The sequence below is a fragment of the Lissotriton vulgaris genome, chromosome 6 (genome assembly GCF_964263255.1).
Source record: "Lissotriton vulgaris chromosome 6, aLisVul1.2, whole genome shotgun sequence".
NCBI lineage: Eukaryota > Metazoa > Chordata > Amphibia > Caudata > Salamandridae > Lissotriton > Lissotriton vulgaris.
Genome location: NC_141694.1, coordinates 509,661,280 through 509,679,459, shown reverse-complemented (window position 1 = coordinate 509,679,459; position 18,180 = coordinate 509,661,280). Strand labels below are relative to the sequence as shown.

At 44.2% G+C, this 18,180-nt stretch overlaps 1 protein-coding gene across 2 annotated transcripts in view; it reads left to right on the top strand.

The window, feature by feature from the left end:
* Positions 1-18,180, top strand: part of COL12A1 (collagen type XII alpha 1 chain) — a 358,581-nt gene that overhangs the window by 153,580 nt on the left and 186,821 nt on the right. For both annotated transcript variants that reach the window (XM_086926511.1, XM_086926512.1), the window contains 4 exons: positions 7,232-7,377; positions 8,566-8,695; positions 9,710-9,849; positions 11,679-11,808. In XM_086926511.1, the coding sequence (XP_086782637.1) occupies positions 7,232-7,377; positions 8,566-8,695; positions 9,710-9,849; positions 11,679-11,808 (546 nt within the window). The remainder of the gene's footprint in view (positions 1-7,231; positions 7,378-8,565; positions 8,696-9,709; positions 9,850-11,678; positions 11,809-18,180) is intronic.

Sequence of the window (18,180 nt, the reverse complement as noted above, 5' to 3'; positions counted from 1 at the left end):
TGTATTATCCACGTCTGTCAGAAATGTTCTCAATTAAATTTTGCAAACAATCATGGGGTTTCTGGCTTACAAAGATTAATTTTGTCTGTCTGTCTTTGGTGGTTAGTAGGAACAAATGAAAACATTTGGGGCCATATGTACGAACACATTTTCCCATAGAAACAGAATGGGTAAAACCCTTTGATACATCTGGCCCTTGGTCCCCATAGCCCAGTGGCGTGCCTAGATCTTATACCGCACAGGGTGGTCCCTGGGTTTGCTGCCGCCATCAGAAACCAAGCAGCGTGAATCCACTTCCTGTTTAGCCGCCAGTGTAAAAATCCTACTCGGTGATTAATCTTTGGTTGTGGGTGATGGAGTTGTTTACAAGTTGTGCCACAGCACTATCTGTAGATTTGAAGAGCCTAACCATCAGAAGAACTAAACAAGATTACTCCTTAGAAAGTAGATCCAAGGATTACTGACAGACATGTGTGTCTTTGTTAGTGTGTATGTGTGTGCGTGTGTGTTTGTGTGTGTGTGTATGCGCCCATCTAGAAGAGTACATCTGCACATGAGATGTCTTTTCTTAACCCTGAATTAGCAATGAGATAAAAAACACTAAGCTCAAACTCTCATCTTTGGAAATGGGACTATTAAACTAATATAATTGTATTTTGCTTCAATCAACTGCATAATGCAATTATTCATGAATACCTTGACCTCGGGCCAATTGCTGGCCTTACATCACTATACATTCCAATTTGAAAAGGTCAGTAGTGAGATATTCTATAGTATAAAATACAGTGGCTCAAAATCCATTTAGAAGTTACCACTCAAAATGTCTGTAGTATCGCAATATGTGTCAAGGTGTTCATACTTGTCAGTAACATTCTGATCAATATCATATTTAGTCGTACTTCAAATGAATTTACACACTCTCCTTTATACTATAACATTGCTAATTCCCACTGTTCTTATTATGCTACTTGATGTTTTGTTCATCCTTCCTGCCCTTCTTTATTTAGCTCCTTTATATCCTCTCCTCGTTAGTTTTTGTGAAAGATGAGGTTAAGTCCTCTTGGCTATTGTATGATTTCCTACTGTCTTATTTGGCTGGAAAATGAAAGGCTCACGTTATCAACCCCACTCTTAGATTATTGAATGCGATATTGCACTGAATTATGTTTGTACAACGTGATTACTCTTAATTGATTCAATCTCATTATAATTTATTTTACCACGTATTAAACATCTCTGTGCACCACAGTCCTAAAGCAGGTGATGAAGCTGAGTCTTGAAAAGGAGTAGAAAATCTAGACTTGCACAGAATCGTGATACTCATATACTATGTGCAGGTGATCTGTTCACCAGTGTCATGAGCGCATTGCTATGGTTTATGCAAACGTTGGCTGCACCACCCGTGCGAGCATATTTATTGGCATTCACCACCACGCAGAGTCAGTGTTGGAGGTGTGATGGTGATAGGACGGCTATATTAAAGAGGCTTCATGACAGTGCAAAAGAACATCAGGACAAATCTATTTGCACCATTTTTGCGGCTTTTGTAGTAGGGAATGGAGTTAACAGTATCCGCACCTGGGAAAACATGGACCACGCATATTGACTCAAATTATGATGTATTTGTGTGATATTTTACCAATATTTCTAATGCGAAAGATTGGACTAAATTGAACACTCAGTTATTTCCATGTTTGTCACGAAATAACAATAGTTGTGCAAACCCAATTTGCTCTTTTTTTAAAGGTCTTTCGTAGAGTAAGATTACTTTACTAAAATCTCTATTACACACTTCCAATGATTTTTAATCAAAAAAGTGATTTGCTTATGTTAAACAATAGTTCCACTGTCCCTTTTTTCTCATCGTCTAGCTGGTGCAAAAGCGTTTCCCTATTAAACATTGCACAAAAAACAATATGGTGGAAAAAAAGATTTGCCCTGATTTTTCAACCTCTGCTGTTTCAGGAACAGGACCTCAGATCTCTTTCCCCGTGGCAACAAAGCTGAAACCCAAAGGCCATAAATGGAAGTGCCTATTCCTTGGGATTTAAATCTTGATGGTAGACTTACTCAAAGACATCCATCATAAGCAGACATCGACTGTGTGATTATGTTTACTTCTGTAGAGTACTGATTTTATGATCAACCAACAAGTTTTGCTTTGCAAACAAACTGTTGCCATGGGTTTGTTATTCTCCATATATTGAACCATGTGCATGGGCAATATTTGTTCGCATTGTTTGAAAAGAAAATTACATGCTGTGCCCCCTGTCTGAAATATTTCACAAGTAAAGACATTAGCGCCTTGAGCTCCCAGGCATCCTTGACACGGATGGAAACCTCTGGAGGCGTCTTCAGCTGCTATCACAGGCCGTTTACAGCCCTCTGAAACCCCCCAGGTCGATCAGCGGTGATTTGTGGCTCTCCTGGAATGTAGTCCAGACCTCGAGCACACTTCCACCACCTCCTCCCTTGAACTCGAGGAACACCTGCCAGCTGTGAAATGCTGAGCATTAGCACTGCGGCTGCTGGGTGTATTCGTCCTCTCAGCTGCTGTTATTGAGTCTCATGGCTGTAACAGAGGAGGCCATAAGGCAAAACCTCAATCAGCTAAATAGTTATTTAAAACTGTTTGGAATAAAGGTAGTTGTAAATCATCTGTGCCTGCATATAGGTCATTTATGCAATCTTGTGTGTACTGCCGGTAGTAGTAGCATCCAAGAGGCAATAATCTTTCATGAAGGAACTGGTGGAGGCAAAGTCACTCCTTTGGAACCCTATGGAAGTTGACAATCACACCCATATGTGAATTTCAAAAAGTTGGCCTGAGTGAAATTGAAATGACGCTGCATAATTTACGTAATTTCCATGTTACACTTGTTACATGAAATTCCCGAAATGACGCTGCGCTTACACCCCAGTTAACCAACAACCCCAATTTCTTACAGAGGCCATTATGCCATATGGCACAATTCCATCACCATTCATGGCGAAATTATAGCGCTGGAGAGAAATTTTCCATAATTTTCCCACAATTTCATATTATTACGTGAAAGAAAAGGACAAAATGTTAGCACACCCCTTGGGTACTGCAGAGAGTATGAAAGAGTGTGTCGGTGAAAGCCACACAACTCCCTCGCTTCCCTACACCTTAGCTGTCAGAAACAGTTTGGCAATGGAGCAAAGTGCATAATGACGATGCTAAAATAATACGTAAACTTGACACTAACATAAGAAGGAGCATTTTGACAGAGCAACATTTTTTTCATTCTCGGATATTATTTTTCCGATGTTTTTTAATGACGTAGGCCCTCGGTGTGATTGGCCCCGGTAATGAGCCTTTATTAACCATCCTTGGATTTACTGGAAGGGCTGGTAACTCTGGAGGTGTGGAAAATCAGGCCGTTATGATACGGACCTTCAGGGTCCACTAAGTAAAGTAGAATCAGGTGATCGAATTATGAGTCCTCAAGAAATTACGGGGTTTTTCATGAACTTTCAGCAAGAGAGTTCAGCTGCTTTTAGTAGCCACAATCTCAGAGCAAAAGGAAACAGGTGCACAATGTTCCTGCAGAGCTCATAATTTCAATGGGGCTGGTAACTGGCCTTTCTAGGTCCATCAGAATTAAAGTGGCCACTCACAAGAAGGGCCGTTTTTGGTACCGTTTACTTCACATTTGATTTTACATGTTCTCACTATTGTTATTACTTCTAGTGGGGATTTATTGATGCCACTGTAGTGGGGAACATTCTGACACAATGACGCCACACACACACACCTGCACGCACGCACGCACACACCCACACATACACACATGGGTTCCACTGGTTGACACTTATTGAAAAGGATTTTGAACAGCATATAACCTAGGATTATAGTTTTAAGGCAGAAATGTATTCAGTATAGGTTTATTCATAGTTTCAGAACATTTTCAAGTAATCGTGAACATCTGCACAAGTCATACATCTACATCATTATTACTTAACAATACTCCAGTTCAGGTGGTCCGCAGGACAGGCAAATGCAATTGTGATGAAATGGTCATTACCACATCAAACATTTATTATTTTCTATACCAGGAAAACATGTTCTCTGGTAGAGAAATCCCTGAAAAAATGTCCAGTTTCTTGACTCTGTGCATCAGATTCTGCCATTTCCGTATGTTGATGGGTTTGTTTAAACACCTACGTTGAACCTATCAGCACAAAGTATATATGAAACACACGTTTAATCATTGAGTAATCGTTGGACCCATATACAGTGCAAGGTGTCACTCCGATCCTATTTTACTGCCCATAAATAACCAGAAAATATAGCTTACCTGGGAGCAATAACTCTAATGAGTACAGGATGGTATTCATCTTCCAGTGTCAGTAGTTGAGGCAGGGACCGAGATCATAGGTCAGGCTATTCCAGTTTATAATGAATTAGCCTCTTCTCCCAGGCATGTCTTAGCCTGTCGTATTTTCCATTATTCTGTACAGTAGCCCTCTACTACCTATTACTTTTGTTTGTATACACATATGACTCCTCAATTCCGGGATTCATTTATTTTCTCTTCGTATATATCCACGATCAAGCTTTTCATGTATATTTAAAACAATTACATTAAATAATGTATTGAATCTCGAAATGTCATTTTCGCTGCAAATCAGTATAATCCGTTTTGATATTTGCATCGCAAGGACAAAAGTGCAAATGCAATCATACAAAAAAGAAAATGAACATTAGAAATGTGATAATATAAATGTGCTACTTCCATAGTAAATGTTTCTGACTACTTCGTGTCAGGTAGTACAATGTGTTTATTTTAAAAAAATATACAGGGAGAAACAGAATGCAGTCGTGTACAAATGCTCCATTTATTAGAACCAAGGGGCCTCTTTACAAAAAAGTCATGCAATGCATTCCAAGTCACCTTGCTGCGCTGCAATATGTCGGAGTCTCTGTCCCAAAGGGCAGTGCAAGGGTCACCCACCTCACAGAGTTGAGACAACTGCTATGTATGAATGCGCAACGGTTCACAGTGGCTTGAGCATTGCAAGGCATAGTCCATCTGCAAAGTATGTGATACAATGCTTTGAATATTTCCGTCCCAGGAATGTAACGAGTGCTGGCAGCTTGCATACAGATAATGGAAGCTTCAGCTCATGGTATCTGTTCTTTTATGCCTAAATTCGTTGATTAAAGAGGACTCTACAGAAAGACGACTCAATTATATTCTCATTGCGCTAGTGAGAATGAAAAGAGCAAACCGCAAAAAAAACGCAATGAGAGACATTCCTTCTAATCATCTGGTTTTTAGAGGAAAATTGCTTTCACAACAATCCAAGCCACTTGTCTGAATATTTTGTGTAGCATATTAGCATTGCACTAAATATTTTGATAGTGTGCGTGCATCCTTACTTTTGTTAATATATTTAACATATTTATACATTTTATGGACATTTGGGCGATTGTCACAGTCTTGCTGAGTGTCAGTCTCTGATTTTAAAGATGCTATATACAACTTGCAGTAGCTCCCTACCAAATCTTCAAATGAACCTGGTATCTTTCCAGCCAAAACATCGCCTTAGCCTTTAGAGAACTTTATTCCAGCCACTGTAGTTGCTGGACGAATACACAATATAACACAATTAGGGTCATTTGTTTTGCTCAATTTCAAGGAAAAATCCCATTAAAATACCCCATCCCTCACCCACCACAAGTGCCATCAGCCAAATGTTTTTTTATGGTTCCAACATCATGGGGCAGAGAGACTGATTGGCAATCCAAACACTAGTTTGCGGCACCCATGTTTTCCAACTTAGTGCACTTTCCCTCTTGCCCAATCCAGAATGGAGGGAGCTGCTTAACGCCAGGTCGGAGGAGTGCACAATCCAATGAGTGAGATGTATCCTCTTCAGAGTGAGACCCATTTACCATCCAGGGAGTCAACCCTTTTTGGGTCTCACCTGCGAGAAATATTGTATGCTTCAAAGGGCTTGGAGCACACCAATTGCTTACCATTCGTTAGCTTCATTAGCACTATTTGCTGCCTCCTCATTGGGCAGCACGTTCCAGCTTCATTTCTTCTATTGTGTGAAGCATGGACCAATAATTGATTGCTTCATCTTGATTAGTGCATTCACGCTGCTTGTGCTGTAATTGAAGTGCTATTTTCATTTGTCTTAATTCATCATGTTATGTTGCTTTTTCCCTACCCTGTAGTTCATGTTGCTTTTAAAACCCCTCCTGCCCCCTGCTGCCCATGCTTGTTTGCAAACCCCCTCCCTCCCCACCCATTGTCCATGTTGCTTTTTACCACCCTCCCTCTCTGTCATTCATGTTGCTTTTAGGCCCTCTCCCTTCCCAATGTCTGTGTTGCTTTCAACCTCCCTACCCCCTTGTCCATTATGCTTCTTCTCCCCCTGTCCATGTTCCTTTCAACCCCCACTCCATTGTTCATGTTCCTCTTAATGCCCCCTCCCTTGTTCGTGTTGCTTTTATCTTCCATCCCTTATCATGTTGCTTTTAACTCCCTCCCCTCCCTTGTACATGTTGCTTTTAACCTCTCCCATCACCACCTACCATAACAAAAAAGCAATATGACACACTGGCCGCGTCCTGGCACTTTTTTTGATCATCTCTTTACCCACTACTCTCCCTCCTGTTGTCCGAGTTGCCCAAACCCTCCCCTTCCCTTCTGCTGTCTGCGTTGCCCACCTCATAAGAAAAAAAACGTGATATGATGAAGCGATTGCTGACCATGCAATAGCGCTTTTTTGTAAACTTTAGCCATACTGCAAGGCAGCCGAGCTGCTATACAACATGGCTAAAAGACATGAGCAAAGCCACTAGCCATTGCATAGTGAGACCTATTGGTTTTTACCAATGCTTGTTACTTTGGTCGTTCCCAATCTGCTTGTGATTGAACAAATATTAATTTAAATTTCTCTTGAAAGCATCACCTTGAAATAATCAGAAAATAAGATAACGTGTTTTACCTTTTAGTGACGCTGGCTCATTCTACAAAATATTTTGGTGTTGAATTGACGTTATTGATTTGTGTCAAGTACCTGAAGTTGAGCTAATTACGTTTTTGATGAAAACGGTCATTTGTTTGTGGTTTATTAACCTGAACCCAGAGTGCATACAATGGAACAGACTGGTAAACCGAATATTCTGCAACTTAAAAAAATCTGTAGATACCAAATGAAAATGATAAATGTTTGTACGTTTTCTTGACAGTGCCTATACCATCTGTTCGAAACATGAACCTGTATGACGTCGGCACCACAACCATGCGCGTGAAGTGGGAGGCCGCTGCCGGGGCGACTGGGTACCAGTTACTATATGAGCCCGTTAATGCGACGATCCCAACGACAGAAAAGGAGGTGAACAATATGAAGCATGCACTTCAGAAAGTTTAAAAGCAATGTTTACATTATGCGTTGCGAGTCCTTGAGTCTGAAACCTTTCAATTTCTGGTTGTACTAAAATAACGAACAGTACTAAAGCTCTTGTATTGAGTCATACTTGACAGAGGAAACACGGTCTGGAGCCATTATGTGAACAATTGTTGCTAAATGCTATGTCTACATTTGTCAGGCAGATTTGCACATGTTGGTTGCATATTGGTATATGCTGACACGAATAGAACATGAATCTAGCCAGTAAGCACCAGTAAGCCACAAGGTGGGAGGAATTTAGTGTTTCTGATATGCCATCGATTTTTCTGTAAAATTGTTAAGTTATAGCAGGAACTGCCTTTCCATTTAAACATGTGACCTTTGACCTCTGAGAACAAGTGGCAATTCTCTTTAGTCTTGGCATAGCTGTAAATGTAGTCTGTGTTTGAGTGTGTAATAAAGGCGTGATTTGAAAAGTTATTTTAGGCACACTGGAGGAAAAGTAAATGATATGAAAATCTGTTATCACCAAGCTTACAGCTGCAACTGTGAGTGCAAACGCCTATAAATCTGACACCATTTTTGTCATTTTATCTGCAGCAGCAATTGATGAGCTGTAATTGATTCTCCACAGTAGTGACTTTAAGTGCGTAGTGTCCGCAGAATCATTAGTTGTCATCAGCTTAGTAAAAACCAGTAGATTATTAGTCCAATCGAAAATTATTATTTTGTTTGGTTTTAATATAGCTCTAATGCCTGCTGCCAAGTTCTATACTTGTTGTTCAAGGCCCTGAAAGTTATAGGCTTGAGCAGCAATTAAGTATTGTCCAACAGTCGCTGGCATACAACCGGTTGGAGCTCGAGGCAGAACATGCCTTCCCTGAAGTTAGAATATTCTAAATTAAAAAGGGAGAATCAGAAAGATAAACATTGGAATTTTAGAGCAGAAGCCATTATTAGCCTGAGCCACTTCATTGTGGTATTCTGTAGACAAAATACTTTACAAATAGATGAATAAAAAGACATAAACGAATGAAATATTTGTCCATTATGTCAGTTATGATGCAAAAATTGACACTGCCTTGAGGCAGGTTTAAGTACTTGTGATGAATCGGAGACTGAAACGTTGTAAGTAATTACTTACCTAAAATGGCTTGCTTTTCTACCCCACAGATGCGTGTTGATGCTTCAGTGACTAACGTAAGGCTGGAAGATTTAATACCCAACACAGAATACACAGTGACACTATATGCTACCTTTGATGAACTCACCAGCGACCCTCTCACTGCTCAGGAAGTCACATGTAAGTTTTAAGGCATATATGTTGTTATACAGTTCAACTAACGATTGGAAGCTCAAATGTTGAGAGACTCTTATCATCAGTTTTGCTGCGCGCGATTGCTAACACACGGCAGTTACACAATGTGAGAATCTGAGTCAACCTAGTGTCATGTGGCCCTCAGTGTATATATTTGTTCTGCTGCTCCTAGATGTATAAGCCTGTTTAAAATATTGCTGGCTTATTTTTAAATGGTCAGAAATAATGGATTCAGATGTGAGAAAGCAGACATCTGTGTCAAAATCTTGATGGTTGCAATAGCTTCAGGCAGGCATGTGCCTTGGCATGCATGCAGTGCCTGCATATTTTACAATTACCCCATCAGCAGATGGCTTTCATGAGGCAGTCCCCCAACCCCACAACCTCTCTCCACTCCTCTCCATCCTACACTAGTTGATCGTATTAAGCATTTACAAACGCAGACATATTTTTCGCAACATATCAGGAGGCAAGAGGGTAGAGAGCCAATGTGACTACATCTGTGGGAAGTTATTTGCAGTTCTATTGTTCGTACCCATCACATGCTGTCAATTAAAGGCAGCATCCAGTGACTGGATCAAAGTGAAATGTTTTACAATAGGGGGAGAAAGACAGCGGATATGACAATATTGTTAAAATAGAAGATTAATCTGTAAGCACTAACACATGCCAAAAAGCTCCCCCGCGATTGCTGTCTGCTCTCAAGATGTACTTCCTCAGCGGTTTCGCCACTGAGACAAACTGTGTGAGCATTATATATTATCAGAAGTCTCCACACATGGTCAAGTGTTTTAATACCATCAGAAATCTTAGTGTACACTTCAAATACTGTGAACAACACTCATATTTATAATCCTTATTTTCATTGATGTCCTTTAATCTGCTGATTGCTAGGCAGGAGGCTGAGCAGGAGGAGGAACAAGCACACATGGTCTCTTTTTTTGCGTGCCTTGCTCTGAGAATTAACATTACCTTGATTATTTTTTTTTTTACCCAAAGTGCCACTGGGCGGAGCTGGAAACCTAAGAATTAGAGATGTTACCCACAGCAGCATGAGAGTTTTGTGGGATGCTGCCCCAGGAAATGTTCGAAAATACATTGTGAAGTACAAAACTGATGAAGAATCGGACTTCAAAGAGGTATAGTATAGCAGGACAAAACAGAATTTAATTCCTCCTAGGGTTGCATGGAATGGTTTAAATTAGAATTTTGCTGAGTAATTTGTTAAGCATTTGGTCAACATGAACGTATGAAATAACTCCTTGCAGAGGCCTCAATTTGTAGATAAAAATCACAAGCTTAAGAAAAATAGGATTCTGGAAAAAAAAACATCATAGTGAAATTATGACGGTATGCAGAGACATTTTCGGAGAAAAAACTACAGGATTTCCAGTTTAATAATGGATTTTTTTCAAAAACATCACAAGCCATTTCTCAACCGAATATAAGGCATCATTTTGGTGCCGGATGGTCAGACCACCGCCTGCCGTCACGGCGGTCTAGTGACCTCCCGATAGGTAGGCAGCTGTCCACCCGCCCAATTAGGATTTGACCGCAGTGGTGGCAGTCAAAAGTGCTTTTTTCTACTGCAGCTTGTGCTGCGGCCCAGGAAAAGGGCCGCATCACAAGCCACAGTAGAATAAAGCACTTTGTGCACATCTATTCATCGTGTGCCAGGGACCATTTGGTGCCTTTCACATGGTGCATGGATGTGTGGGGGTCACTACATGTGCCCCCAGGGCTACTTAGCAATAGTCCACGGGGTGCCCTGTTTGGAGCCTCCAAAGTCCGTTTCCGTCTGCCTTTTCATGGCGGTCGGACCACCATGAAAAGGCAGTCAGAAAAGGACATCGTAATCCCTGCAGTGGTAGCTGCCAGGCACCGCTGCAATGTTAGGGATAAGACATCTGCAGTCCTACCCCCTGCTTTGAAATGCAGCGGTTGGATGGATGGTCTGTCTGTCTGGCGGACCGCCACCGATGGGCTGTCGGTGGCGGTCTGCCTGACATTATAATCAGGCCCATCGTGTCTCCCCTCACCCTTTGACTGATCTATGGCAGTTGATGCTGTACTAAGACACTAACAAAAATAGTGCACATAGAAGAATTTGATTAAGTAATAATTGTGAAGGACTTGAAAAGCAGCTTGCTGATCAGATGGTAGCTCGATGTCAGGTGCAGGTGGCAAAGCCTTCAAGTGGATCCTCTAAGCATTGTTGCACTAGAGACCAACCCAATGTCATGCTCCAACTTTACCTCTCCCATCGCCGCTGTGAAATGATCATGTTTCTCTACCTCAATTTTATGGAAGTTGCAACCTGTGAAACATCACCATGGTTTTACTTTAATGGCAGCCATGCTACCACTGTGATTTCTGCTATTACAAGCAGCTGTTCCTTTTACCAGTTTGGCTACTGGCAGCCTCCTGGGTGCTGTTCTAGTGGCAGGCAGCGTACATAGAGAGGCCCTCCACAAGCATATGAGCACAGATGAACTGTTGCAGGCACACAGGTAGTTACTGAACAGGTAGCAATGCTACTGTCTCGGGACTAGTCTACACAACCTTTTCTCTAAGAGGGAATTGCGGTAATGAGGATCCCACAAATTAGCCTGCACCGAAGGTGGACAGGCTAATTTGCAAAAACATAGTACTGATGACCCTGCTTCATGAAAGATTGCCATAACTAATCCCAGAAGATTTAAAGGCTCCCAGAATTTGAGAGGGGTCTCTGGTGGCATTCGAGCATGTTAACATTTAGTGCAGGTTTTGACATACTCCTCCTCGATTCTCTAGAGATTGTGATCTCACTCTAAATGCTACATGCCAAAGTTGTCCTACAGAGCAGACATGTTGCTAAGCCACGGTTCTTTGTGTTAGATATAGTCCCAGCTGACGTTAGACCTTAAGGTTGTAGATTTCATTGTAGATTTGTTTTCCTCACGAGTACTTTGTTAATGCTGTTTCTCAGGTTGAAGTCGACGGAAGGACAACAAGCACGGTACTAAGAGATCTCTTCTCTCAAACTGTGTATGATATCAACCTTTTAGCGGTATATGATGAAGGCATATCTCCACCAAGGATCGGACAAGCTACCACAGGTGCGTTTTCAAAACAGATGGTGTATTTACATGCATAAAGAGTTAATCATTCTCAAAATTGTCTATCAGATTATGATTGGAGAGATGGCATACATCGTTTTTTATAGAACCTTAAGAAATATTATACTTTGCATTCGGAGGATATAAGGATTGAATAGCCTCTTAGGGGACTTCAGTCTGTTCTATGTGCTTTTGGAGTGGTAACAAAATAATAATACAAAGAAGTATTAACTGTACACTGCATTTTTGATTTGTATTTTTATCATACTTTCTCTATTCTCTCTAATGTCTCGTTTGACATTTCCTATTTTTCACTTGGACTGTTTTTAAAGCTGATTTATGATCTCATTTAGAGTTTGACAGAGTGGGAGTCATGCCAATAATCACCTCATTTGGAGTTGAGTGAAGCACAGTGTTGCTGACAGTAGAGCCTCAGCTGGCCCCTCTGTTGGAAACCTGTGACCTAATGGTCTGTTTGCCACAGGGCCATCAGGTCACATTGTCTTTCACTTCACCCGATGTTGCATGAGGACACAGTCACTAGATTTTCCTGCCTGGGACTGCCATATGAGATAATTCCTTGAACACCAGGTCAATTGATTTTATTTTATTAAAAAAGAACCCCCAATGACGGAGTTTATTCTCTAAAGACAAAAAAAAGCATTCCAAGCAGGTGCAACTAAAATGGAATCCGTTAGACAAACCTTTCAAGCTGCTGTGCAACTACAACAGCTGCTGATGCTCTGAAGGCTGAGAGATTATCAATGGCAGGAGTGAATCTCAATAGGGTGGCTGATTCTGTGGCAGAGGCACATGCCACAGTCTAACTCACTCTAAACCCCATGTGTGACGAGAGGAACAGAGAAATTGTGATTGGACCTATGTCCTAAATGAACAATAATGTAATCATAAAATGTGAAACTGTGCAATAAAGTAAATATCCAGAACCAAACTCAGAAATACATATGTACCATATAAACACAATGTATGGAGGATACATCATTGCAATTAATCCATATATAAGTGACAGATCACACTTAAAATGTTGATGGGCAGAGAAATCTTTTTTTTACAACTGACTCAGCAGGGTTTGTTTGGACCAACAGAATACAGATCGTAGGAACATTATTTGATTATGCCTGGGGTAGTGTCGCTTCCGAGCAGAGTGGTCGCTCCCCTGCTGCTGCGTCCTCGCTGCAGAAGGCGTGCTACTTGATTTGAAGTATTTATCGTCGATTGTCTCCTGCTTTGCGTTCTAGCTGCCGCTGCGCGCTCTGTGCATTGATTTTGCCCATTTGTAAAGCTGATTAGCTGTGCGCTACAGTTGTTGCTTTGCCAGCGTGACTCTAGCTGCTGGTCTGCTCCCTGATTGCTTTTTGTGCGCTCGAAATCGCCGCTTTACTTGTGGTCCTGGTCAATTTCGCTGCATTTCTCTGCATTGGTGTTTCCCCCCCAAGCGCTCTCTCCGTCCTAACCTCTCCGCCTCCATTTTGTTATTGTTGACCTCCTCAGCCCGACCCGCCTCCCAGCTGAACCGCCCTCCCACAGTAAACAAACAGTGCTCCATTGCCTGGAAGCGCCGTGACTTGCTCCTCGCTTCCGAGCAGAGTGGTCGCTCCCCTGCTGCTGCGTCCTCGCTGCAGAAGGCGTGCTACTTGATTTGAAGTATTTATCGTCGATTGTCTCCTGCTTTGCGTTCTAGCTGCCGCTGCGCGCTCTGTGCATTGATTTTGCCCATTTGTAAAGCTGATTAGCTGTGCGCTACAGTTGTTGCTTTGCCAGCGTGACTCTAGCTGCTGGTCTGCTCCCTGATTGCTTTTTGTGCGCTCGAAATCGCCGCTTTACTTGTGGTCCTGGTCAATTTCGCTGCATTTCTCTGCATTGGTGTTTCCCCCCCCAAGCGCTCTCTCCGTCCTAACCCCTCCGCCTCCATTTTGTTATTGTTGACCTCCTCAGCCCGACCCGCCTCCCAGCTGAACCGCCCTCCCACAGTAAACAAACAGTGCTCCATTGCCTGGAAGCGCCGTGACTCGCTCCTCGCTTCCGAGCAGAGTGGTCGCTCCCCGGCTGCTGCGTCCTCGCTGCAGAAGGCGTGCTACTTGATTTGAAGTATTTATCGTCGATTGTCTCCTGCTTTGCGTTCTAGCTGCCGCTGCACGCTCTGTGCATTGATTTTGCCCATTTGTAAAGCTGATTAGCTGTGCGCTACAGTTGTTGCTTTGCCAGCGTGACTCTAGCTGCTGGTCTGCTCCCTGATTGCTTTTTGTGCGCTCGAAATCGCCGCTTTACTTGTGGTCCTGGTCAATTTCGCTGCATTTCTCTGCATTGGTGTTTCCCCCCCCCAAGCGCTCTCTCCGTCCTAACCCCTCCGCCTCCATTTTGTTATTGTTGACCTCCTCAGCCCGACCCGCCTCCCAGCTGAACCGCCCTCGCCCCTCCCCTTCCTCTGTCCATTAATGTCAGATGGTCCCACGCGCAGCGTCCACGCGCTACGGCCACGCCGAAGGTGCGCCAAAGGTAAGCCCGTCTACGCCCGTCCGCGCCTGGACCGCGCCCAGCGCCAGACCCCCTGCCCCTCGCGCTCCCCTGCCCTCCCGCATTACCTACGATGCCGCCACTCTCCTAGCCCTTAACCCCGGTCGCGCTCCCAACTGCGTCCAAGCCGCTCCTGGTCGCACCCATGGACCATTCTCATGCCACTCCTGCAAATTCTGCGGCACCGACAACATCACCGCTACGACCACACATCAGACTCCCGACCCCAACCACCTACAATGCATCCTTCTCAACACCCGATCGGTGCACAGGCACGCCATTGACCTATGGAATCTACTAGACACCATCTCTCCAGACGTCGCCTTCCTAACGGAAACATGGATGAACGCTTCCTCCGCCCCAGACATCACCATCGCTATCCCTGATGACTATAAGATCACACGCAAGGACCGCACCGACCACACAGGAGGAGGAATAGCTATCGTCCATAAGAAATCCATCCGCATCTCTACCAGCTCTGACGCCAACCTCGCTAACTCCGAACACCTTCACTTCCAGATCCACATCGACCCCAAGACAACTCTTAGAGGCACCCTCCTCTACAGGCCACCAGGACCCCGCGCAAAATTCAGTGAAGACATCACGGACTTCATCACCCCACACGCGCTCCCCTCCAAAGACTACATCCTTCTGGGAGACCTCAACTTTCACCTTGAAAAGAACAACGACCGCAACACCGCCACCCTCATAGACAACCTCGCCAACCTCGGACTTAAGCAACTGGTCACTTCCCCCACCCACATTGCAGGTCATACACTCGACCCCATCTTCACCTCCAGCAATCATGTCTCCTTCAGCCACACTACGGATCTCCTCTGGACTGACCACAGCTGCGTTCACTTCACCTACAACAAACCAAAACCCACCAACCACCTCTGCTAAGAAACTGGAACAAAATCACCACGGACCAGATCTCCGCATCGCTCCTTCTAAACTCCCCAGCCCACTCTTCTAACGCAAACGAAGCCGCCGCCAACTTCACCCTATGGTTATCCAACACCGCCGACACCTTAGCACCACTGAAAAAACGTCAAAGCAAACCTAGCAACAAGAAGGCCTCATGGTTCAACGATGATCTCAAGAAATCCAAGAAACTATGCCGCTCCCTTGAAAAGGCCTGGAAAAAAGACCCATCCACCAGCAACAAGGACGCCTTCAAAAGCGCCACCCGCACTCACCACCAACTGATCCGAAAAGCCAAGAAAACAGCATTCAAGGATCGACTTGACAACAACGCCCACAACAGCAAGGAACTTTTCAACATCGTCAAGGAATTTTCCAACCCTCGGCCAACTCCAACGACATCACCCCCTCTCAAACCCTCTGCGACTCCCTAGCCTCTTTTTTCCACAACAAGATTGCTGACATCCACAACAGCTTTGACAACCAACCCGGAAGCCAACCCACCCTACCATCTGCTGACCATCTTCCCCCCGTAAACACCCTTAACGCCTGGAACCCAATCTCCACTGAGGACACCATTCGCCTGATGAATTCCATCCACTCTGGATCCCCCACAGACCCTTGCCCTCACCACATCTTCAACAAAGCAGACTCCGTCATAGCACCGCACCTCCGAGACGTCATCAACTGCTCCTTCAACTCCGCCACCTTCCCAGAAGTCTGGAAACACGCGGAACTCACCGCCCTTCTGAAAAAACCAACAGCAGACCCCACCGAACTCAAAAACTACCGCCCCATCTCGCTTCTTCCATTCCCGGCCAAAGTCATCGAGAAAGCCGTCAACAACCAGCTCGCCGCCTTCCTCGAAGCCAACAAATCCCTCGACCCCTCACAATCTGGCTTCCGAGCCAAACACAGCACCGAGACCGCCCTCATCGCAGCAACAGACGACATTCGAACTCTACTGGACAATGGTGACAGTCGCCCTCATCCTCCTCGACCTCTCTGCAGCATTCGACACAGTCTGCCACAGCACCCTTCTACAACGCCTCAGAAACATCGGAATCCAAGGAAAAGCACTCGATTGGATCACCTCGTTCCTCACCGGAAGAACCCAGAGAGTCCGCCTCCCACCATTCAAGTCCGAGGCATCTGAAGTCATCTGTGGCGTACCTCAAGGATCCTCACTCAGTCCCACCCTCTTCAACGTATACATGAGCCCCCTCGCGGCCATCGCCCGCCAACACAACCTCAACATCATCTCTTACGCGGATGACACTCAACTAATCCTCTCTCTCACCAAGGACCCCAGCACCGCCAAAACTAACTTACACGAAGGAATGAAAGAAGTCGCCGAATGGATGAAACAAAGCCGTCTGAAACTGAACTCAGACAAAACAGAAGTCCTCATCTTAGGTACATCCCCCTCTGCATGGGACGACTCCTGGTGGCCGGAAGCCCTCGGAAAAGCACCCATCCCGACAGACCACGCACGGAACCTTGGCGTCATCCTGGATTCTTCACTCTCAATGAACAGACAAGTCAACGCCGTATCCTCTTCCTGCTTTAACATTCTTCGCATGCTCAGAAAAACATTTCGCTGGATCCCCTCCGAAACAAGGAAAACAGTCACCCACGCTCTAGTTACGAGCCGACTAGACTACGGAAACACCCTCTACGCAGGTACCACCGCTAAACTCCAGAAGAAACTACAACGAATACAAAACGCCTCAGCCAGGCTCATATTAGACATCCCACGCAACGAACACATCTCTGGTCACCTTAAAGACCTCCACTGGCTACCCGTCAATAAGAGGATCACTTTCCGACTGCTTACCCACGCACACAAATCACTCTACGACATCGGACCAGATTGCCTCAACTCTCGACTGTCCTTCTACACCCCCTCCCGCCAACTCCGCTCTTCCAGCCAAGCCTTCGCCACTGTACCTCGCATCAACAAGACCACCATGGGAGGCAGATCCTTTTCATACCTGGCTGCTAAAACATGGAACTCACTCCCCGCTTACCTTCGCCTCACTCAGAACCACCTGGCGTTCAGAAAGCTGCTTAAAACGTGGATATTTGATAAATAATCCTCCTCCCCTTCCTAAGCGCCTTGAAACCCTCTGGGTATGTAGTGCGCTATACAAATTTTATGACTTGACTTGACTTGTAGTGGCAGATACGCATTTACCACTGGAAATAAAGCCACTAACACAACATAGGGCTCAGAAAAGGTCTTAGAAAATTATTCCCATGCTCAACCCTTGGTGGCTTGGCTGCGAGCAGGCAGGCTTAACTTCAAAGACAGGTATGTAAAGCATTTAAAAACACTAAATAATCAAGACACAACACACTATAAAAATCCAACACTAACATATAGAAATAGGACATATTTGTATCTTTAGAATGACACCAAAATGAAGAAAATCCACTGTGGGGAACCAGAGATATGAATTATTAAAGATTAAACACTTTCTAGTACTTAGACACCAATAGTGGCACTTTTGGACATTTGGTTGCCTCTGACAGGGACAAAGTGACACTTAGCAACTTTTCTGGAGGATTTCTTACCAGACATCGTGCAGCCTCCTCCATCAGGCTGGATTCAGTAAGGAACTCCTTCCTGAAGTTCCTCTTGCAGGTCCAAAGTGTCCAAAACACAATCCAAGGGTCTGGAATCTGTAAGATGGTCCTTGAAAGTTTGAGACTTCAGTTTCCACAATCCACGTAGACAAAACCACTGGTAGTACTCCAGGCTGAGGATTATTTGTTGGGATAGTCCAGGTGAGCTCTGTTAACCAGTGGCTTGTAGGGAGTCCACTCTTTAGTCCTTTTTGTTTTTTTCCTCATATCACCAGTGTTTGCAAAGCCGAGCCGTAATACCCAACCTCAGGCTACTTGCAATTA